General features: G+C 44.0%; 1 protein-coding gene across 1 annotated transcript in view; it reads left to right on the plus strand.

Annotated features, from left to right (window-relative positions):
- Positions 1-5,442: 5,442 nt before the first annotated feature.
- LOC143160316 (uncharacterized) overlaps positions 5,443-24,544 on the plus strand; it is a 103,203-nt gene continuing 84,101 nt past the window's right edge. The window contains 9 exon segments of the mRNA XM_076338042.1: positions 5,443-5,462; positions 15,460-15,553; positions 16,995-17,120; positions 17,736-17,807; positions 19,621-19,749; positions 20,414-20,497; positions 20,990-21,145; positions 22,474-22,692; positions 23,229-23,261. Coding sequence (XP_076194157.1) covers positions 5,443-5,462; positions 15,460-15,553; positions 16,995-17,120; positions 17,736-17,807; positions 19,621-19,749; positions 20,414-20,497; positions 20,990-21,145; positions 22,474-22,692; positions 23,229-23,261 — 933 coding nt within the window.

The raw sequence follows: 24,544 nt of genomic DNA on the forward strand, positions 1-24,544 counted from the left end.
GGATGAGAGGAAATGGCCTCAAGTTGCGCCAGGGGAGGTTTAGATTGGACGTGAGGAAAAATTTCTTTACTGAAAGAGTGGTGAAACATTGGAACAGGCTGCCCAGGGAAGTGGTTGAGTCTCCATCCCTGGAGGTATTTAAAAGACAAGTAGATGAGGCGCTTAGGGACATGGTTTAGTGGGCATGGTGGTGTTGGGTTGACGGTTGGACTCGATGATCTTAGAGGTCTCTTCCAACCTTAAGGATTCTATGATTCTATATAAATACTAGGTATACTAAAAAAAGTGGTAGAAAATTGTTGACTTATTTACACAGAAAACATTGCAGGTGATAGCATCTGTCACCTGTAAGATCCTCCTTCTTGCCAAATGACTTCTCCTTGGAGGAGACCAGGCATAGTTGGATCATTAGAACTGATGCAGTGCCAGCTTGTTTGAAACCTGTCTCAGAAAATACCCAGTGTTTCTGCTTGATTTTTCTCTTGCGCATAGCTATGCAAAGAGATGCAAAATACTTGCTTGGAAATGAGATAATACAGCTTTACTTCCTCCTGTTCTCCAAGTGCAGTCTCAATAGATCCAGAAGTGGGTCCTGGGCTTCATGTGGTCTTCTCCAACAGCCACGTCACTTGTGCTATCACTGCTAAATGGATGAAAATATTTTGGCACCTTGTTAACGGAAAGTGGATGATTTATGGTAAGCGAATGGAAATCCAGAGAGAATTTTCTTTAGAGCTCTAGCAAAAAGACTTATTTTTGTGTCATTGTAGTTGATTTGGATAACAATAGTTGAAGTATCATGGAATTGTAGAATGGTTTGGATTGGAAGGGGCCTGTAAAGATCATCTAGTCCAACCCCCCTGCCACGGGCAGGGGCATCTTTCACTAGATCAGATTGCTCTAAGCCACATCCAACCTGACCTTGAACACTTGCAATGATGGGGCATCCACAACTTCTCTGGATAACCTCTTCCAGTGTCTCACCACCCTCATCGTAAAAAATTTCTGCCTTAGGTCCAACCTAAACCTACCCTCTTTCAGTTTAAAACCATTTCCCCTTGTCCTGTTAATACAGGCCTCAGTGAAAAGTCTTTCTCCACCTTTCTTGGAAGTCCCCTTTATATATGGAAAGACTGTAATAAGGTCTTCCCGGAGCCTTCTCTTCTCCAGGCTGAACAACCCCAACTCTCTCAGCCTTTCTTCATAGGAGAGGTGATTGTTGAGTACATCAGCCTTCTCCGTGTTGGTTGCCACCAGCTCTCCTGTCTTATTTACTGGAGGTGGTACAGTTTCTTTAATCGTCCTTTTCTGGCCAATGTATCTGTAAAGGCTCTTACTATTTTTTGCATCCCTTGCCAAATTCAGCTCCAACTGTGCCTTAGCTTTCCTAATCCCATCCCTACACATCTGGGCAGCGTCCTTGTATTCTTCCCAGGATACCCATGGAAGCACGTGTGCTCATGCTACTTCAAATCTAGCTAGCATAGTTAATGAGACTATTGGGAACTGTTCCTTGCCCAGCTGCATGTTGTTATTTTCTAATTTGAGAGAATGTGAGATAAATAAGAAGCATTGAGTTTTTCTAAATAACTGAGTATAGATACTAATCTTTTTCATATTCTACATTTTAAAATTAATTCTAATGCTCACACTCACTTTTGGGTTAGCAATCAATGATAGGAAAGACCGGTGTCAGATGAAAGACAGGTGGCATCTGTCCTTCAGTTACACCTAGATTAATGTTTTTATTAAAGGCACTAGTGAGGTCTCATCGGGTAGTATTTTCATCATTTCTCTAAGCTGGGAACGGAGGCTCAGGTCTGAGACAGGTGACATCCTGGAGACAAATATTGTTGTGCAAATTGTAGTGCGTTGGGGAGGAAATCAGTACGGTTTTCAAGAAGATGAACTTGTGAGCAATAACCAGGCACGTATCACAAAAAAGGAAAGATGATCTTTACAGTGAGGCTTTTGAAACTAATTCAATTAATACTGATGATAAAAGAGCAAGGTCTTAGTGTCAAATAAGGAAGGAATGTTTTTCTAATGCAAGGTTAAGTAACGTAAGGAAGACTTTGTCCAGCACCAAGTTGGTCCCTGTGGACGTGCATCTCCTGTGTTTTAAATTAACTTCTTAGTAGATAGGAGACCACTCTAAGTTCAAGATTCATGTTTGCAAAGTCAGGCTTTTTCAGGTATGGAAAGATCTCTTTTAATGCCATGTTAATTTTGTTTGGGACTGCTACTCAAGTGATAATTTTAACTTACAAGTGAGTAATTTTTTTAACACACCATAAGTAGATACACATCTCTGTATACAAAGATATACATACTTTTCCCAACAATATTAATTCAGCAGGATTTAAGCAAGTACTGTTTCTTCTGTGCAAATGTGAATGTGAGGTTGTTTTGCTATTATACCGAGTCATTTAGTTGTTTCTTGTTCTCATAAACCTGAAAACCATTGCATCAAACGGATTGTTTTGCCAGGGAAGAAGACCGAGTGTTTCTGGAGTTAATGATTTCAAACTAACATTTCAATAAGTGCTTTTGAAAATAGTTGCTAGGGAAGAGAAAGGATTAGGCAGACTCAGCTGTAGTAACGCATTAACTTGGTACCCTGCTTCCTAGACCCCCCAGTTGCAGTAGGATACTTCATACCTCGAGGCTGTGCAGATGCCCCAATGGGTAGAAGCTGGTTTCCTTGTATGTTGCACTTTCCATAGGGGTAGGGAGCTGCATTTCTGCTTAGTCCGAATTTGAAGGTTTAAGAATGATTAACCTAGTGTAAGTAAGTGATGTGGGTAGGTAGTTTTTTAGCTGATTATTCAGGTAAAAGATGCCAATTATTCCTATTCATTCAGGCAGAATGCAGTCTGAGGCAGTGATGGCACATAGGGAATCTGCGATTCCACTTGACAACGCTGTTAGAAAAAGTAAAACATCTCTTAAAGTACTAAATAGCAGGTTAAGAGTAACAGTTGACGATGGATATGATTATGGAGATGATGTGCATATTAAAAATACATGCTTTCTTTATGCATTGTATGTTTTAAAATATTTAATTCTTTTTAATTTGGCCTTTGGTCAGAGGGTATTATATGAATGAGAGGCTCATGATTTACAGTGACTCCTTTCTTACTTAGTGCTGCCTCTGCATTGTAGCTAATGCTTAGAGATGAAATTCAGAGCAGAGTTTTCTTGTCTGTGTACGCATCGCTGCTGGTAACAAGGGTAGTGTTTGTTACGGGGTTTCTCACCAGAAGGTGTCAGAGTAGTTCTTCTATTTTTATTACATTGCAGGCTTCTCTCTACAAAGGTAACCTAGCAGCATAAGACAGCATAACTCAGACTGCTTTGTGAAGAAATGTAATATAACATTTAATTCTTTTGTCCATTTTTGATGTATCATACAAATGGAAGGAGTTGGTTTAATTTTGGAAAAAGTAGTGTGAACAAAAATAATGACATAGCACTGAACACAAAGTGCAGGAAGGAGTGAGGGAGCTGTACTGGGTGCTTTCGGGCTGCGGGCAGAAGATACGTATTTGAGAGACTTGGGTTGTATTGCTGGTATTGTTGCAGAAATAAGGTTGGGCTCTAGCTGGTGGGTGTAGTTGTAGCAGTGTAAGATCTCGTCACCGCTGTCATGCCGAAGGTGGGGGGGCATCGGTTTGCCCATGACTCGGGTTACAGTAGTCCAAGCCTTGCCTATTAGTGCAAACCCACCTTCACTGTGATCTGCAAGGGGGAATGGTTGAGATGTCCATGGGTGTTCCAGGCTGTGTTCTCTATTAGAGAGACACTAATGTCCGGTGGAGGGAAAATCATCTTGGCTAGGTAACTTTTTCAGCTTGCTGCAGCAGCTGAATTTCTTAGAGCCGTTATTTGTCACATTTCTGGCTAATCTTTCAGGTGTATCTGATCTGCGCAAGCCACCCATCCAGAGAATCTGTCAACCTAGAGAGTCCTTGGTTCAGCTCTCCTTTTAGGTTAGGACATGCCATCCCCTTGGCAGAGCGGAGAAGGATGGAGGAAGAGGATGAGGACCATAGGCAATTGAATTAGGCAGAGTAATTCTGTCAGGTTGTTTATTTTTGAGTAACTTGTCCTGATTAAATCAGATGGTGTTTCTGAAGCAGTGGTTCCCACTGGTAGCCTGCTCGGTGCTGCCGTGGGTGGTGGGAAAGGTTGCACAGGCTCTCACTTTTGTGCTGGCCTTTGCATACGCAGGCAAGGTTTGGGGTTCAAAGTGTGCAGTTGTGTACACATGCCACGGTCTGGAAACTGCTGCTATACATGTTTCTGAAACAGAAAAGAGTGGAATTGTTCTGAAAAGCAGCTGCTATTTGTTAATCTCATTGTGCCCAAAATAAATGTTGCCTGCATCTTCTAGTCATTAAAAGTATCCCCTCTCCATTGTAATCATGTGGTCCCGTGTGTGTATTCCTGACTTCTTCGTGTACCACAGCCTGCTACAATAAATTAACGAGACTTTAATTACAGGGTTCGGAAGATAAAAAAATCAAGAGGATATTGATGTTCTTGATAGTTGCTTCCTTTACAAGAGACAATTCAATATTAAGTGCGGGTAGATCATGCCACAGAAGACCTGAGGACAGTGGAAGTCCTTTAACATTTTGGAGCAAGGGCCTCAGAGAGGGAAGGCTGTCCCTACTCTTAGTCACCTTGAGGATCTACACTCAGTTCGGTTGTACTGTGGCTCCTGAAAGCATTACCTGTGTATTTGTGCTTCAGCTTGAACTCACAAGAGGTGAAGGAAGAAGGGAAAAATAGGAGCATGGAAGGGTGATTCCATCTCCTTTATCTGACTAAATCTAGAGATCACTGAAATGCATACTATGGAGCTTTCCTGTCATTTGTACTGAAAGAATGGAGATCAGGCTGGGTATTTGAAACGATTGTCCATCCTATCACCTCGTGCTATATTTTTAAGTTCATAGGTCTGTGTTGTATCAAAATGCCTTCTCCATCTTCCCCTTCCCCTTCCCCTTCCCCTTCCCCTTCCCCTTCCCCTTCCCCTTCCCCTTCCCCTTCCCCTTCCCCTTCCCCTTCCCTGAAAGCTTGCAGTTACTGCAGGGCAAAAAGCATCTTGCAGCCTCTTCTGCCCGTTCAGAGCTCAGGCGGTGCCAGCCCGCGGGCTGCAGCTGTGTGGCGGCAGGGCTGGAACAGGGCCCGGCGCTGCGGAGCTGTGGCGAGGGTGTTTCCCCCCCCCGCCATTTTCGCGTGGCCAAGCGGGGTCTGCGTGCCTCAGTTCCACGCGGGGGCTGACGGCAGGTGCCGTTGGTCGCTGAAGGAACCCCGCGGAACACCCCCGTGTCCTAGCGACGCCCGGGGACGCGGTCGGCAGCGCCGGGGACGCGAGCGGCGCCAGGCCCCTCGCGGCCGCCCGTCGTCGCCGCCGCCCGGCCCGCCGGCGCCATGAGCAGCCCGCAGCCGGGGTGAGTGGGGAGGCGGACGCGGGGCCGGCGGCCGGCGGGGGCCCGCGGGGCTCGGCGGCGCGGGGCTCTCGGGGCCGGTCCGGGCCGGTCCCTTCCCCGCGGCGTTGCCCCGCGTCCCTCGCTGTCCAGCCGCCCCCGAGCAGGGCGGCGCGCCTTCCTCCGGGGTGACCGGCTCCGGGCCCAGCGAGCCGCCGCCCCCCGAGCTGTCCCGGCAGGGACAGCCGTCTGCCGTCTGCTGAGACGTCCGTCTGACAGACGGCCGTCTGCTGAGACGGGGGGCGGCGGCAGGTGGGGCACCGGCGCCGCTGTGCAAACGGGCTCACCCCTCGGCTGCTCGGGAGTTACCGCACTCGCGAGCAGCCCCACAGCCTACCTGGGGTAACGTGAGCTGGGCGGCTGCTCTTTTTTAATGATTATTTGCCTTTTTAATTCTGTAAGAATAATGACATCGAATTAAGTGCCTCAAACGACTTGAAAGACCTAAAGATGTTTTCTTGCACTCCAACGTGGGCAAAACGGAGGTTTTGGATGTTACGTTTGTGTGGAGTCAGGCTGCTCTGACCTTTGCAACTTGTGCACCTGGGAGGTACCTGTCAGCCTGTGCAGAGGTGGGCGCTTTTTAACCCAGGTCCTCTCTGGATCTCAGAGTCCTCCGCCACGGTAATTACCTTATTCTGTGAACGGCTAGATGGAGTCGCAGGGAACGGGGCCACTGACTTCAGGCATTTCCCTTTGTCGTCCTCCGACTTCAGATCTGCAGGTTGTGAGTTTCAGAGTATCCAAACTTCCCCGAGATGATGTGAATTACAAATACTGAGGAACCGAGGACCTCTGCAGATCTCCATCTCCATGATTTGACACATCCTGCTTTAGTGGGCGATGCTCTGAGTAAAGAAATAATGACATAACTTGCTCATGGTCATAGAACCAATCAGTAGCCGAACAGGAGTCTTTTGCCTCCCATTTCCGTATCTAGTGGTGTTCAAGGCTGGAACCTGTAGCATGATTTGATTATTTAAAAACCTTTGAAAAAGTGTTGTGCGTGACAATATCTTTCATGAAGAAATACGTAGAACTCCCAAGAAAATACTTAAAACCTTATTCTTGGAAGATTGTTTCACTCTAGTTACCACGTAAGGCACTTTTGGATGGCGTTTGTTAATTCAGTTTTTGGGAAACAGTTATGCCGTGGCTGATTGCATTCACTTGACAGATATTTCAAGGAATACCTCCAATCTGCATCTGACATGGAAAACAGTGAAAATTACAGAGCTGTGACTTAGGAAGAGCTTGCTGAAGTGGATAGGGAGAGACCAACACATGCGGGGTTTGCCCCTGCTCCTCACAGACTGGATGTAGCCCATTTCCCTTCTGGGAACCACCAAACAGTGCTAGCCTAGTACAGCAGCCAAATGAGTCATAGGATCACAAAATAATTCACTCTGGAAGAGGCTGTGGGAGGTCTCTAGTCCAGTCTCCTGCTCACAGGGTCAGCTATGAGATTAGACCAGGTTACTTTATCCAGACTGATGCCGAAAACTTCCGAGGGTGGGAACAGCACACCCCGCTGGGCACCTCCTCCACTGCCTCGCCCTCCTCATGGGGAAAAACGTTTTCATTAGACCCGCCTCAGCCCCTCTTCTTTCAACTTGTATCCGCTGTCCCTCCTCTGGCTCCGTCTTCTGCACACCCCCCAGGCCCTGGCAGGCTGCTGTGGGACCCCGGAGCTGCCCCTGCTCAGGCTGCGCCGGCCTCTTCAGCCTCTCGTCCCAGGGCACGTGCTCCGGCTTCACCATCCCGGTGACCTCCCTGAACTTGCTCCAGTGCATCCATGGCTTCCTGGAGCTGGATGGACACAGCAGTGCACGTGGGGTCTGAAGAGTGCCAATGAAAGAGGACGATCGCTTCCCTCCTTCTACTGGCTGTGCTCCTCTTAATTCAGCCCAGGATGCTGCTGGCCGTCCTTGCTGCCTGGGCACTCGGCTGGCTCACTTTCAGCTTGTGCTTCCCCGGACCACCCGGTCCTTTCCAGCAGAGCTGCTCCCCAGCCCGGCTGTCTCCAGCCTGTGCTGTTGCATGGGGTTATTCCTTCCTGGGTGCAGGACTTTGATCTGTCCTTGTTGAACTTTGTAATGGTCCTGGACTGCATTCAGGCAGTGTTGAGCGAGCCTCTGTCTGCCTTCCGGAGCATCATGGCTACCTTTGGGTACAGGCAGAGCAAGCTCATTTCTATCTGCTCATTCGATCTATGGATGCCTTTGAGCTTGGTGATCATCCCCTGGGGCAAAGTATTCATAAAATAAAAGAATTCTCACCGAGTATCTGGGCAAAGAATCCTCAGTGGTTTGGCAGTTAAATAGTTCAGGTTAGACAAAGAGTAAAGAAAACAGCATGAAGCTTTTGAAACAAAAACCCAGGTGGGTGTGACCTGTGTGTCTATGGAGCAAGACAACTGGTGGTCTCATTAGGTCAGATGGCCAGGGCTGAAGGGGTCCTGCAAATATTTAAGCAGACATGCAATGTGATTTGGAGAGACCGTGGCCTCTTCCTTCCTTGATTACCACCTGAGTAAAACTGTACATGTGCTTAAAGGTTTTGTGGGCTTGGAATAAACCAAATAATTATTGTCAGAATCCAAAGTCCCGTCAAAATTTCAAGTCATCTGCTGACTTCAGTGAGTTTTGGTTCAGTAGTTGTGTTCCAGCATGGTTTCTCATAAGCACAGCAGTAGTACTTGAAATTAATAAACCTAGAAGCCAGAGCTGTGCCTCGAGGTGAAGTCCAGAGGTGGTGCAGCCGAGGGTCGGTCAGTGACCCAGCTGCATGGCAGCAGCTTCCCGTTGTTGGAGGAGGGCCATGGTCTAAGGCCTGTAGTTGGAAGAGTCAGTCCACAAGTGTTACAGGCCTGTCTCCTGACAAAGCAAGAGCCTCCTTTTGTGGAGACTGGGGATTGTTTTCCTGGCTTATCATCTTCTGAAGAGATGGCCCTCTTTCTCAGAGAGAGAGGAACCCAAGCACAGCGTAGTCACTGGCCATGTTCACTTGGCTTAAGCTTGGAGGCATCAAACAAAGTAAGTATTTATGCTGAATAGTGTCATAAGGGCAGCAGTTATCTTCTGAATGCCTGTACTGGTGGGTAGATGGCAGAATCCCATTCTCTGTGGTGGAATTGTACCATCTTTGGATTCCTAGGGCCACGTGTGCCTGTTAGGCCATTCCCAGCTAGCATTCACAAAGTCCTTACCTTCAGGATTTAATGCTGAATTCCCGTTCTGCAGAGAACCACTTTGCCACCATCTGCTTACCTCTCTGGAGACCCTGACAGCATTATTTTTGCAAGTGAGATATACTTCATGGTGGCTGAAGAGTTTCCTTAGGCAGGGAATGGCAGACAGCGGCCGGGTATCTGGAAAGTCTCCTAAGAGTAGTCTTTTCTCCCAAACGGAACGTGCTGGACAGGTGCCCCCGCCTTGTGGGATGTTGAACTTGCTGTTTGTGGTTGGCAGCCTGGTTAGATTTGTTCTGACTGAAAGCTAGACAAGCCTTTCTTGTTTATGTCCCCAGCAGAAACAGCGCAAGATCCGTTAGCTTGTTAGAGTGAGGAATGGTCTCCATCAGGGGCAGGACTGTTTGTTTGACTGAAGTGGCAATAAACTCCAGCTGTAACATACAACATGGGGGCTATAATTCCCTGTGACTCTACCAGTCAATAACTAAAGCTGTGGTGCTCTCTTAGGTTATTTCTTTGGTGAGCAGTCACTGATTTAATTGCACTGTAAATTATTAACTGTGAAGATTTGCTTTACAAAACTTATGTAGGACGCCTACTGTGACTTTGTCCTGATATCCTTTCAAATGAGTAAGAATGGTCTTAAAAATCATTGTGATACACAGCACTGGCTTTGCAGACAGTGTGTTGTGCGCCATAAGCTGATAAAAACCAGATACTGTTAATAAATAATAGTGACAATGATAATGCAATGAAAATCCTGTAGAATACTGAGTTGCAAGTGGACAGTTCCTTAATTTACTAAAATCCTATTCATCAGCTCTGGTATGTTTTGTGTTTTGCGTACTCTGTCATCTGCACAGCTGGAGTCCCCGCAGCTGCAAATGTAATTCTTCCTGGGTGTTTTGGACTGATGTGTGTTTTACTTTGGCCCTCAATACATTTTTTTAAAGCAAAATAAATAGTGGCTCTTTTGGTTTCTGTGGCTCTGTTCTGCCTGTTAATTTGGGTATTTGCACTTGCCTTTATGAATTTGTTACTTTTGTTAATGGGTAAAAAAGAAGAGTTGGCTCCAGTGACAGCAATTTATTTTTCCGAATGAGCAGTTAAGGTGTTACCCTAGGATTGTGAATGATACTGAAGTGTGAGTGGTAAGCACCCGGACTGCTGCCTGTCTCAAATGACGGAAGGCCACGGTGCCCACGTGAGGCACAGCCAGACCTGGGAATGGGACACGCCTGCCTCCCAGGTCCCACGGTTGGTCCAGGAGTTGGGGTGCTTCTTTCAGGCGCGGAGTTTCTCCAGGGGATCCATAGAAAGCATGTACTCCACACACGTGATGGTCTTTGATAGGCGGTGTGCCCTGGGGAAGGAAGTTACCTGGCTCTGTTTCCTACCCTTCTGGTGGTCCAGAAAGTCTTTGTGTTCAGATGGCTTCACAGATGAGAATTATGACTGGCTTCACGTGATGGGAGAGCTCCTTGGCACATCTTCCCCACCTTGGCAGATCCGTGTTAACTGAGCTCCAGAGGTTTGCTCTGTGTCAGTAGAACTGGCTAGTTAATAAAAGGTATGTGTAAGTTGGGGAATTCTCCTTTTGCCTATGGTACGTGGTCCCTCACTTTAAAATTCTGGTCAGGTGAGAAGCAGAGAGATTTTTGACGGTTGACTTTTTGCTTTTAGGGATTTGAAAAATGTGATGTCTAGTATAATGTAAACTGTATTCTCATCTCTGATAGTAAGTAAGATAAAGAATATTTGTTTAAAAAAAGTGGACGTCCATTGAAAAGTTATTGTTAAAATAGGATGCTACTGTTTCTCAGTGACTCTGTAGTAAAAGTCCTGTGTCTGGAACATCACCGTTGAAGAATTTGAGGAGGTTGCTTCACTTGAATCAGTCTTGATTGGGCATGAATTTGGGGAACTTGGCTCAAATTTAGATGCAACTGAGGGAGGATTTTGAGCAAATTAATTAAAAAAAAACCTCCAGGAACAAACTGTGTACATCCAAGCATTCTAAATATCCTTAAGTATGAAATTACTGCACTAACAGTGATGTGTAGTCACTGGCTGTGATACCAAAGAAACAAATATGATATTAATTTTGAGAAGAGCTTCAAAACTAGTCCCAGAAACTACATATCAGTCAGTCTAGCTTCTGTGCCAGGAAAATTGTCTGCAATTCTAATAAAAAACTAGAAGTTGTAGCGAGAAGAATAAACAGGATAAGCAGGCAGAGAAAAAGGAGTCCCAGAAATATCCAGAAAAATGGACTTTTTGGACTTAGTGTGATATGACTGTAATGAACATTTTGTATAGTACTGTTTAAGACTGATGCTTTTCCTTTGCTGTATGTTTTTCTAACACGCATTTTTGTCAGTTCTGCACCTCTATGTGTTGTAGGGGATTTGGAGGTGACATTTGTATATAGCTCTTAAATATTTAAATCTCTGGAGAAAACTTCTCAGACATGAACTTCTATTATCCTTTTGTTGAATGGTCTGCTTTGCTGAAGAGCTTGTTTCCGACAGTCCTCAAGTTCGGTAATTCATGACATTTCTCAGATAACTTGCTGTAAGGGAAACGCCCCAGAAGTTAGAGGTTGCATTATTCTGTGAAGCAAACAATGAACCCAAATCTGTGTTGCAGCAGTTCTGTGACCGCATCTGTCTGAATCATCTTCCTGTCTGTTTCACCCTTGTCATTTGTAAGCAGCATTCCGAATTTCATCTCCAGGCATGATCTGTGAGTCAGCAAAGACCGAAAGGAAGTAGCGCTTGGGCTGCAGAATGGGGGGAACACGAGAGGGTGCTGCTGGTGCCCTTTTCCCAACACTGCACGCGTCTGTGCCATAGTCATCTGTTGGCGCAAGGGAGCACAAGTCTCATCTGAAGCTTAGGCTTGCCAATAAGTTGAGTGCTTTTGAGTGCGTGGCACAGATTCCATTCAGAGGATAGGGTCTCACCCTGGCTGCCCTTAGACTGGAAAGTATGCCTGCACCCCATCCGCTGGAGCACCGAATGGGTCCGATCCTTTGGTGTCAATGGGATACTCCAGAGGGATTTGGGCCGAGCTCAAGCATAGTACCAATATGGCCCACTCCCAACTAAACTTGCCTAAAATCTACTGGGGGAGGGTGAAGTGGTCAGCTGAAATAAGCAGGAAAACTGGCAGGAGCTCCAGGTGAGCACAGGCTTGCAGGGCCAGCCCCTGCTTACTGCACGTGATTTAAATCTGAGTTTGAGTCAGTGCCCGGGATATTCTGTGTGGCTCTGTCTGTGCTGGTTCTCTTGACAACAGAGGCGTTCACCTGGGCAGAGAGCTCGGGCTTCTCTTGGCAGTGTGGCTCTGCCAAAGCCCAGCGGATCCAATTACATTCTTCCCAATGGTTTAATGGGTTTTGGTTCAGGCCCAAAACATTTCCTTATTTCCTCCAATACCCTTTTGAACTTTTAATTTAATTCAGCCTGTTCATAATTTAAATGAGAAAATACATGTACAGAGACTTCTTTGAAACTAAAGTTGCTACATCACTGTGCTCAGAGGGGAGTTGCATTTTAACTAGTTATATGGTCCATGAAATATTAGATGGAAGGAAGCAAATGAAAAGGAATTGGATTGAGTTTCTCCTCTGCCTCCGTATGCAATTGCCAGGTGATACCGTAAGTCAATACTTAGCACAATTGATGTAATCTGGTGGTTTCAAATGCAAATGCAAACAGTGGATTAAAAAAGTAATGTAGAACAGTTGCTATAGTACCAGTGTTTAATCAACAAGCATAACAGGGTAAGGTAAACTGTTTGTTTAAAGTTTAATTTACTGTTGGTAGGCTACCTGTGAGATTATTGTGAAACCCCAGATAAAATTCCTGTAAATCCATGATCTTTGGTTTTTTTGATTTTTTTTTTTTTTCAATTGTTCTTTCTTTCCTTGAGTATACTTTTGTGTGTGGTAACTCAGCCTAGCAATAGACATTTATCTTGAATTATCCCACTGAAAGATATGTAATAGAGATACAGTGGCATTTAGATTTAAAGCTACAGGAAACAAAAGAGATCAGTCTCTTGTTGTGTAATTAAAACAAATCCTGCCTAGAGAGCCCAAAGGTCCGGCTGAACATATTATGCAATATCTACCTGAGTGTATACATTTTACAAATGTGAATGGATTTAGAGTATTAAAAACTTAAGCCTACTGTCCCTTACTTTGTTATTTGTCCTGTTTTCCAGAGGGTGAAGTAAGATAAGGTTGTGCTAAGAACTACTTAAAAATATATCTGCTAATTATGGATGCTTCAGTTTTTGTGTTCAACTCTCATATATTAGGTTCAATTTTTGGAAGGTCTGATCTTTGGTAGCTGCAATGGTTTAGCTCTGTTGGCTTTCCAGAGATGCATGACATTTCTTGGGTAGAGCAGGGGAGGGCCTTGCTTCGATGGTCAGCATGATCTGGTTCTCCATGTTTGTTGGTCTTACAGTTTTTCACCAATGAATAGAAAAGCGATGCAATTTGTTCACTTTGGATTGTTCAATGTATGCATTAAAGAGAATCTTTACTATATTGACTTGGGAACTGGAAAAGACTTGAGAGGTTCTTGCATTTCGTATTGGGCCCATTTTTATTGCTCTGCATACAGAGGAGGACTTGTGCACCCCTACGTCGGGGGTCTTTAAAGGGGTCTTTAAAGATTAGCAGAAGGTAGCGTAGCCCAGCTGTTCTGGCCACTACAGCAGCGTAGTCCCAGGAGTCTTTTAGACTGAATGGCACTCAGGAGCCGTCGTAGTACCGGCTGGTTGGTCTCTTTAAAATCTTAAGAGTGGGGTGTGGCAAAAGAGATTCAGGTCTTTAGCTTTGGCCTGCGCAGGCTGATACTGAACTGAGCGATGAGTTGCCCAGTGTCTGTGCTTTCTAACCCAGGAGGGGCTGGGTTCTTGAGAGAGAGGCACTGTCTCTCACCACTCAGCTGTCTTCTGATGCCCTAGTTTGGATAAGGACTTGTTCCTGTCCTTCCAGCACAAAGCATACTCTCCACAGAAAGACCAGGGTGGTGAAGAGGTGGCAGCTTGCCGAGTGCCAGAGCAATAGTGTGTCAGGACTCATGCAGCCAGATGAGTGTGCTTGCTGGCCTTTTGTGCAAACTCTTCGGTTTCCTGCAGAGTACATTTGTTTTTTGTTTAGCTTGAGCAAATCAGTCACACAGAGTAGATCCGATGATTTTTGGTAAAACGTAGTAGCTGCATTTAGAGAGGGAAAAAAAGAAGTATTCTCATCAATGCAAGTTGCACTTCGGACAAACTGCTGCCATATAGTGACAGCCAGCAAAAACATACTACAGTAACATATGCTTTCTAGCCTGTAAATACCACAAAAGTTATGAATCTTGCCCTGCATAAGTTTTGTGCAATTGAATTTACGAATAGGTTTGTGGGATAAGCATTCTTGGCTGTTCATGTAAATAATATTCTAGAGTCACCGTTGTGTTCGAATAAATGGTCCCCGAAATAGACAGGACAGTTCCTAATCTTGCTGTCATGGATTAGTTTTCCCAGGTGGTTTGTGAGTTCTGTTGGTATAAAGGCCAAAGGGAGAACTTTTGTTTTGAAACAGGGTTTTTTGTTCATGAACAAATTAGTGGTTGGACAGGCAACATTTTAACAGACACGTAGCTGAATCCCAAATGGTTCAAAACAGGAGGGAAGACTTAAGGGTATTTTTTGACGCCTGAAATTGAAGCCACTTAGTTTTCTGTGTAGGTGTTCCAAGTGATGAATTTGATATGCAGTCCCTCTGATGGTGGGAACATTAAAGAGGAGGAAATTGCCATAAAAAAATGGATGGAAATGTGGAAACTGAAGGAGGCTTTGGCTGAAACCACAAATAAGTAGTCTTCATCAGAGCAAAGATTTGCACCCAAGTGAATAACGTGTATGCTAACTTTCAAGCCAGTGAAAACACTATGGGAACAGTGTCCTGTCTTAAAAATATGTTTTGGTGCTAGCAGTTTCTGCTAACCTAAGTAGACTGAAGAAAGCAATTTTTTTGTGTTAGATACCAGACAATAATGGCTGAGAGCTGGCAATGAAGACCACAGGAAAATTCTTCTGTGTAGGCAAAGTCTGATAAGTGATATGCCTGGGGCCGGAGGTTGGACTAGATGGCCTCTGGAGGTCCCTCCCAACCCAAGTTATTCTTACAGGTCTCTGCAAAAGCTGCCAGAAACTCTGTCGCTGCCATATCTATCACCAGTTAGGAGGTGGCAGAAGGAAGGGGAGCATGGGGTGCGTGGTGGGGCAGTAGAAGGCATGCAGTGGTGCAGGAGTTCTGGGACATCTCTCCCTGGTGATGTACCGTATACTCATGCACTTCCAATAGGGCCCATGGCAGGGCGGTGAGGGAGCTGGGGTCCGTGCCTGCCGGACTCAGCCAGGAATTTGGCTCCAGATGTTGTATGGCATGATACTAACCTGCCAAAGGTCAGAGTTTATTGTCTGAGGAGGCTGTTGTCGGAGCTGGTCTTGGAGGAGACTTTCAGGGTTGGGCGGTCAGGATCACCGCCTCGGTGGTGGTACGCCGTTCGATGCTGAGCTGCTGTATCTTATGTAGATGTCACTGGTTTCTGATATGCATCTTCCGGAGGCAGTAAGATGTTGCTTTTACATAATCTAATGGGCATTTATCTGACAAAATGCTGGGCGTGATTTATAACTTAAGATGTAATAACTTGGCTGTCAAGGGGATTATATACATCTGTATTCATTTTATTTCAGATTTCTTGCAACCTACAATAGCCTTACAGACAAACACCTGGTTGGATATTTCAGCAATACCAGGATAAGACGACATCTTCAGAGATCAGGACTGGTGAGACTGAAAAGTTTCCTTTTCTGAGAAAAAAAGAAAAGAATTCTTTGTTTCTTTTAATATTGCACAAGTCAAACCACTGATGGTTCTGTTGTTTATTTGTTAGAGGTATGTGTTGTCATTGGTAAGAATTTGACCAGCTAGCCAAACACGTGAAATTATGCTGTGCCAGATCAAAGCCACACGATCACACTGAGACTGAGGGCGGGTTTGTTTAATCCAAGCATTTCCCACTGCATTATTTTCTACCGTTGGTCAGCTAGATATCGCAGGGACACAGGGCTGTGGTGTGTAAGGCCGCGCTACTGAAATCAGAATGACAGAAATACAAGTCAAACTGAGCTTGGAGCTTAGCTCCACGTGCTAAGTAGTTTTGACAACACCAGTGACAGCTGAGGAAATACTGCAGCTGGCATTGAGCATGTTCCAGGACGTCAAGGTCCAAGGGCCACCCGGGGCTATGAAGATGCTAGCATGGGGGCTGCTGGTGGATGGTGGATGATGATTCCACACTAGAAGTGGTGTGCTGACAGTCAGTATGGAGGCCATATTGCACAGAATATGAAGCTTACTGCACCTTCTGTAATGCAACCGTCATAATGCTTATCTGTGTGAAACTGGTAACAGTGGCTGACATGGATTCATGATGTATGTAAATATTGGAGAGCCTTGGCTTAGCCCTGAGCTTCTGCTCAGTAATGGAGTTTCAGTAAGTTGTTACATATGGCACTGTATTACTGCACAATTACAGTGATGTGAGAATGTTTGTCAGTCTGCTTGTATTTCACATCCAGGCAGAAGAAGATATTTCATGGAGGGGTTTTGGTAAATTCGGAATGTTTTTATGTTTTTGCTCCATATTTCTTTTTGCTCATTGGAGTTTGCCTCTGCAAAATCCTTCAGTTTGCAAATATACAGAATCATGTTGATTCTCTTAGGTTTTTTAAACTGTGAAATCTAAGCATCTTTGACTCTACTAGCTTTTTAAATAGCTTCAGTGTTATTTCTCAAAAGTGTTTAAGGAAAACTGAAGGATTTGGTAAAGGTGAATGTGCTGAATATTTTAAAAATACTTATGCACTCCTAGGTGTGACTCTGTTTAGCACAGGCAGAGGCAACCCTTACACAGTAGGAAGGCAAGTATTTAATGCCCCTCCACTGACTTGGGCAATGGCCCATGAAGAGTAAGGCTGAGCCCTCAACTGTTAGAAAATGTGACTGCTGCTCTCCTGCTCTCTTCATTTGGCTGATGGGGTCCATGGGGTCAAAGAAACTACAATTCTGTGCTGGGAAGGTGAGTTCCAGCACCATGGCAGAAGCAGAGGTGGTAGCTAACCGGGAAGAAAAAGTAGTCTTTCTGGGAAATTGCACTCTGTTTAAAAACATACTTTATTCTGTCTTCTCCTCTTCTTTTTAGTTACATTATATTTCTTTATGGCAGATCTCAAGGAGTGGAAGAATAATATCTGAGAAAGAATATCGGCTAAATGCTAGGAGGAGGGATCACCAAAGATATGTACAGGAGTGCCTGGCTCGGGCCATATTTCATAAGGTCCTTGATATGGAGGTATGCATTTACTAGTAATGTGTAAGCCTTTTCGGATACTTCCCTACTGACAGCCGGTGGCTGTTAACTCGTACTGGACTGTTTTCCATAGCTGTGCCCTCATGCTCCCCTGAAAGGCTCTCTCCTGCTGGGAAAAAGGACAGTCTTTGTGCTTGATGTCCTCCACATGAAACCTCCACTGGCCTCTAGTTGTTAAACCATACTGTCATTAGAACATACACTGTCCTGGCTCACTTACTGCACTTTGGCAGTCATCAGATTATGGGATGATATTCACAGGGCTAGTTTGCTTAAAAAAATTCTAATCAAAACAAAATAGTTTGAACATGGTTACATATCTTATCTGAGTACAAAATTTGGGCACATTCCTGTTACGTATCAAGAATGGAGTTGGTCCCTACAACTTTACAAATACTCAGTTGTTCCCTTGCCAATGTTAATATAGACAGGTGTAATGCAAATGTATTGAATCGATAGTAGTTTCATAATAGGGCTCAATGAGGGTAACGACCAGGGAGCAGGCAAGTGATAAGCAGAACAGAAGCAAATGTTCTTACATTCATTGACATCTCATAATGTCCATTAATGAGATTTCTCTTTCTCTTACATTGATAGCATCGTCATCAGCTGGAAATAAAAGAGAAACTTGAAAATTTTGTGAGGAAGAAGAGGGTGCAGAATATCAAGGTAAGGCTTGAGTGCTACTGAGTACTGATGGGACATGGCAGTTTTGCCCCGTGTTAAATAACAGCCATGAGTCAGGCCAGAGACTCATTGAGCCAAGTGTCCTGTCTCTGATGTTTATGGAAAAAGTACAAGAAACAGGCAAGTAAAGGATGATCCTGCCCCAGGTTACCTCTCCTTCTTCCTCTGTCCAGCAGTTCAGGAACTTCCATTCATGCACATGATTCCTTTTGAATCTACTTGTTATTTTGGTTCTGAAGTGTTCTTGGTTGTGGAATTGAATTATGAGTTGTATGAAATGCTACTTCCTTGCATTTCTGCACAATAATTAATGTATCTGCTGTCTGATAATTCTGTTTGATGCTCCATTGTTCTCGTTATGAAAGAAGTTATTAACCGTTCCCCTTTTCCAAGGCACATGTGGTTTTACATACCGTTTTCATATTCCTTCTCAGTTTTCCAAGCTGAAGACCCTCAGTCTATTGAATCTTTCATACATGAGCCATTCCAGGCTTCTCATTACTGTTGCCATTTTTTTACCTTTTCTAGTTCTACTATTTCTGTTTTGAAATGGGGAACCAGAACTGGATGAATAATTTAAGATACATGTTGCAGTTCTTCTCCTTGTAATTCTAGACACTATCTGCTTTTGACTGCTTCTGAGCACTGAGCTCCCATTTTCAGTCGTTTGCCTCTCCACATGATGTTCAGCAGAACAGCATGTAAGTAATGAAAAGAGGTTTCAGAAGTCTTCACTCTGCTGTCACGTAGGTAGAGCTTGATCCTGTAGTTGTTAGTCATGGAAATCCCACAGAAGTCAATGGTTCTTCTCCCCATGAAGTCACTTGGACTCATATGGGAAAAGTTCTCATTTTGGCTGAAATATCTCAACATCTTATTTCTTTATTAGGAGCCTGCATACATCGAGAAGAATGCATTGAGAAGCTAGCTGCTTCTTTGAGCAGTTGAAGAACAATGTCAAATCTTTTTAATTTTAAATAATACATTTATGAGCAATTCATCAGGTAAAGAAGGGAGGAGATTTTAATGAAAAACACTGATCACTATGGTAATTGCAAAGGCATTCTTTACTGACTGAACTCCTGCTGGTAGAAAGTTGCCACAGTGGAAGCAGCGACTAAGGCACCCTATCAAGGAATTCTGGACTTGGATAATTTTGGAACATAAACCAAAACGGCTTCCTTCAGTGAGAAGTGTGAGGGAGATGCCTGCAGATATGTGATCTGTGTCTTTGCTGTGATGCCACACGGGGGCACAGGAACCTGGGTGGAATTAGCAGTGTAATTTAATTCTCACCTCATACATTCAGTGAATTCGGCTGAGTAGCTAATCTAAAAGGAAAGGAGAAACATGGCTGGGCAAGGGAGGATGAGAAACATAGCTATCTATTTCCAGAAGGGTAGTCAGCCCAGTGTGGAGCTTTTGAGAGAAAAGATAGGGAGGGGCAGCAGTCAGAGCAAGGAAGTGGCAGATGCACTCAAATTTAAAAAAGAAAGAGACCTTCAACCAAACCAAGAATTGGGAGATACACAGAAACAGGCAGATGATTTGAATTTGGGGGGATCTGCAGCTGGAGAGGGCTGCAGGGAAATGAATCGGAGACGGGAACAAGTCTTTTCCCTCGTCCCTCTCTCATTCTCCCCTTGATTTCCTTTCCTTCCTTAACCAGGTGTTCCATCGGGTCTAGGCAATTTGATCGTCATAGCTGTCCAATGAAAGACAGACGGAAGGCAAGCTGAAACATTGCTGTTAAGACTATTTAGTACCTCAGAGATGTAAATTTCTATTCTTTTAGGTGGAACAATCCAGAAGATATGTGGAAGGTGCTAGCCTCATGCGCTGCCCACATCCACCACTTGGTCCAAGAAATCATTATGGGCTCCATCCTTTAGTGGCTCGCGAACCAGCTGGTCACTCACAACTGGTGAGTTTCACCAAATACTCCATATCCTATAATGTAAGCACACACAGCTGAAAGCGTGCACGTATACCTATGACATCTGTGCTTAGTCTAGAGCATTGATTGCCCTGGTTGTTCTAGATTAGGGCCTCATCCTTCATCACTTGAGGCTGATTTCCTGTTTGCAGGGTTGTGTCATTAAAGAGAAATCTTGAGAAGCCGATGTTGCAGGAATGGCACATCAGAACTTAGAAAAAAATAGCTTTGCTTGTGATAAACCTGCTTTAATCTTTCCCTTTTATCTGCCTTATTACCCAAGGTTAGGCCAGTATCAGTACATTAAGTATTGTCAATGAATACTATGGCTGTAGGCAAGTTTACAGATGTTGTAAAATCCTGCAAGCAATGGAGGTCTTTTAGAAAACAGAGTTGAAGGGGTGCAGTAAGACTAAAGCTCTTTCCAGAAGGCTGTGCTTTGGAGCTCTGGCTCAGAAGCCTCTTAGTCTCTGTTAACAGGCAGAGAAGGAATGTTAATATACTCTTGAAATATAATGATACTAAAGTCTAAGGTCAAAGGTCAAATATATAGTCCAGTTTTAACTGGTTCTCCATTTCAATAATGATACTTGGTGCAGGTTGAAGAGAGATTTTCAGTCCTGAATGACCTTTTCCTCTCCATCCCATACAGAGGGCACCTGGACCTGTAGTTGATTACTATGGTGGACATCCTTCTCATCGAGACCGATCCAAGGAGCCTGCCTTTTCTAAGATGGTGAGTTAACTCAGTTAAAAAGTTTTTTAGGTTTTAACATTTTGACGTGGTATTCTGAAGGATATACGAGGAAAAAATGAAATAAAAAAGTCAGAAAAATGCTGAGTATTGAAGAAAAATAGGCATGCTTTTGTCATGCATTCTCTCAGTGTCCATGTGCTGAAGTCACCAAAACACAGCATGTTGCTACAGTTTCTATGAGTTCATTATGTTTGCTTCAAGATTGCACTGTGAAGACCGAGTAGCAAAACCTAGGTTTAATGCCCAAGCGTTATTTTGGATGCTCCCGTTTTTGGATGCTCAATTAGAGATGCCTGAAGGGGTCTGGTTCTTCAGAGGCAGACTAGAAAATTTCATTTCCTGAAGGTACCTGAGAATCACTCATCACTTCAAAATACCTCAATCAGTGCTATTTTTTTTTCTTTATGATGCTGCTCTGCACTGGAAACTATACACTGAGATTTTGTAGCTGTTTGCTTTTTCCTTTTCTAGACCTCCTGGCAACCAAATAGAGCTCCAGGAAATATGCGGTACCCAGTTCGCCTCCCACCACTTCGCAGCGGTGCTGCAGTAGGGTCTCTACCAGAGACTTCAACATCTAAAGAAAAGTGCCACGCCATTGAAAACGATGAGCAGTTTGCCAGTGGGGTGAGGCCATAGTTCATTCTGAAAATAATACAATTTTAGAGACAGCTTTATAATACTGCTTTAGTACTGTAGTTCCCAGAACTGTGTGCTGCAGGCAACATGCCTACCAAATGGTTATCAGCTTTTATTTAAACTCTCCTTTTTAACCTCTCCTTAATTTTCAAGACATTTTCTTACTGGTCTAATGCTCAGTTCTTGATCACAGCCAGGAAAAATGTGGTGACTCCTCTTTCATAGTATAACATCTCTCTGCATGCAAAATTTTCTGCCTCTGCATAGATTTTCTGTTATGTAGAGAGGGTGGCAGCCACTTGGTTAACACGAATAACTCGGGAATATTTTCACACAGTCTTACAAGTTTTCATCTTCATCTACAGCAGCAAAGTAGCAAAAAAATACATTTTTTTTTTTTACCATTCCTCCTACTAAGTCACACTGGTGGGTTCAGAGAATGAGAGCTTTTTGGAGTAGCCAAACATGATCTTGATATGTACGCAGTTACTTTCAGGTGAGATTTGGACTTGTCTTCTGTTCTAGGAAACCATTATGTAATTGGCTTTGTGTTAGGAGTTCCATGGGACTGGAGGATTTTGGAAGGGGACTGTGACCTGCTACTCCTGACTGGCAGACACCGTATGGATAGCTCCCTTCTGCTGTGCATTTGCTCTGTATTGTGATGGTCACGATCCTTTCTCCAAGAATTTGCTGGCACTCTCTCTGTCTATTCAAATCACAGGTCATTTAAATTGTTTCTTTAACGCTCACTACTGACAAAACAGCTAAATCAGATCCAGAGCATGCAACGTTTGCAGAATTTATTCTCTAGAGATGTCTTGCTTTGCGGGGCCCTGGTGCTCTGTTTGCATTTCATCCTGAAGGAGGACTAAACCTCCACTACAAATGGGAAAGAAGTGTTCTGAACCGCACCTCGTATAATCGATGCCAAATGATGTTACTGTTGGAAGATTCTGGCTGCTTTGGCATTTGCTTGCCAGCTGAGAGAACGCAGCAGGGCTGCGGGGTTGTGCAGTATTCTGTCTGCTTGTGATCAGAACGCTGCACGGTTCCAAGTAGTGCATGGTTTACAATGTTGTGTGTATCTATGAGGGTGACATTTTCAAGCAAGCTGCCTGTTGCTTTGCAAATGAAAAGAAAGGGTTTTAGCTCAGAAATGTTTTCATGAAGAAAATTGCAAGCACCAAGTTAAGGAATTGTTCTAGAAGTATGTGTGTTACTAAATGTAAAGAGCAGTCAAACCACGGTTAGTTCAATATGCTTGGTAGCTATTTTTGCATGACCTGTTTAACCTGGTTAAAATGTTTTTCCAGGGGGAGAGGAGGGGGTTAAGACTTATGAATTCAATGGAGTATGTGACTGGTATATCCCCTTATCAGCTCCCCATCATTAAGAAGAATGTGATACCAGTGCCACCTCCCCCCAGGCAAAAAGGAGATAAGAACATAAATGCAGTGAGAAATGGGATGCCCAGAGGCAGAGGATTTCGCCCCATCACTGCACCAAATGGCTTGGAGCAACTTTTAACAAAGGTAAGTTCTCTCTGTCTACTTCTCAGTTCATGTGTAGGTATGTTACCTTCCTTATTGATGTATTCGCCTAATGCTGAAAGATGTGTATACCCAGTTTGTATAAAGATTCACTAAATTTTTGAAAGAAAGGATATTTATAACTATTAAAATATGTAACTGCCACCCATCTCTCTATATACTAAAACATTTGGTGTTTTTCATCAGTTGGGGGAAAAAAAGGTGCTGGAACAGAAAAAACATAGCAGGTCTTACTTGTTTACTTCAAGGCTGCACTGTGAAGACCGAGTAGCAAAACCTAGGTTTAATGCCCAAGCATTATTTTGGATGCTCCTGTTTTTGGATGCTCAATTAGAGATGCCTAAAGGAGTCTGGTTCTTCAGAGGCAGACTAGAAAATTTAATTTCCTGAAGGTACCTGAGAATCACTCATCACTTCAAAATACCTCAATCAGTGCTATTTTTTTTTCTTTATGATGCTGCTCTGCACTGGAAACTATACACTGAGATTTTGTAGCTGTTTGCTTTTTCCTTTTCTAGACCTCCTGGCAACCAAATAGAGCTCCAGGAAATATGCGGTACCCGGTTCGCCTCCCACCACTTCGCAGCGGTGCTGCAGTAGGGTCTCTACCAGAGACTTCAACATCTAAAGAAAAGTGCCACGCCATTGAAAACGATGAGCAGTTTGCCAGTGGGGTGAGGCCATAGTTCATTCTGAAAATAATACAATTTTAGAGACAGCTTTATAATACTGCTTTAGTACTGTAGTTCCCAGAACTGTGTGCTGCAGGCAACATGCCTACCAAATGGTTATCAGCTTTTATTTAAACTCTCCTTTTTAACCTCTCCTTAATTTTCAAGACATTTTCTTACTGGTCTAATGCTCAGTTCTTGATCACAGCCAGGAAAAATGTGGTGACTCCTCTTTCATAGTATAACATCTCTCTGCATGCAAAATTTTCTGCCTCTGCATAGATTTTCTGTTATGTAGAGAGGGTGGCAGCCACTTGGTTAACACGAATAACTCGGGAATATTTTCACACAGTCTTACAAGTTTTCATCTTCATCTACAGCAGCAAAGTAGCAAAAAAATACATTTTTTTTTTTTACCATTCCTCCTACTAAGTCACACTGGTGGGTTCAGAGAATGAGAGCTTTTTGGAGTAGCCAAACATGATCTTGATATGTACGCAGTTACTTTCAGGTGAGATTTGGACTTGTCTTCTGTTCTAGGAAACCATTATGTAATTGGCTTTGTGTTAGGAGTTCCATGGGACTGGAGGATTTTGGAAGGGGACTGTGACCTGCTACTCCTGACTGGCAGACACCGTATGGATAGCTCCCTTCTGCTGTGCATTTGCTCTGTATTGTGATGGTCACGATCCTTTCTCCAAGAATTTGCTGGCACTCTCTCTGTCTATTCAAATCACAGGTCATTTAAATTGTTTCTTTAACGCTCACTACTGACAAAACAGCTAAATCAGATCCAGAGCATGCAACGTTTGCAGAATTTATTCTCTAGAGATGTCTTGCTTTGCGGGGCCCTGGTGCTCTGTTTGCATTTCATCCTGAAGGAGGACTAAACCTCCACTACAAATGGGAAAGAAGTGTTCTGAACCGCACCTCGTATAATCGATGCCAAATGATGTTACTGTTGGAAGATTCTGGCTGCTTTGGCATTTGCTTGCCAGCTGAGAGAACGCAGCAGGGCTGCGGGGTTGTGCAGTATTCTGTCTGCTTGTGATCAGAACGCTGCACGGTTACAAGTAGTGCATGGTTTACAATGTTGTGTGTATCTATGAGGGTGACATTTTCAAGCAAGCTGCCTGTTGCTTTGCAAATGAAAAGAAAGGGTT

Source organism: Aptenodytes patagonicus, chromosome 5, assembly GCF_965638725.1.
Source record: "Aptenodytes patagonicus chromosome 5, bAptPat1.pri.cur, whole genome shotgun sequence".
Taxonomy (NCBI): Eukaryota; Metazoa; Chordata; class Aves; order Sphenisciformes; family Spheniscidae; genus Aptenodytes; species Aptenodytes patagonicus.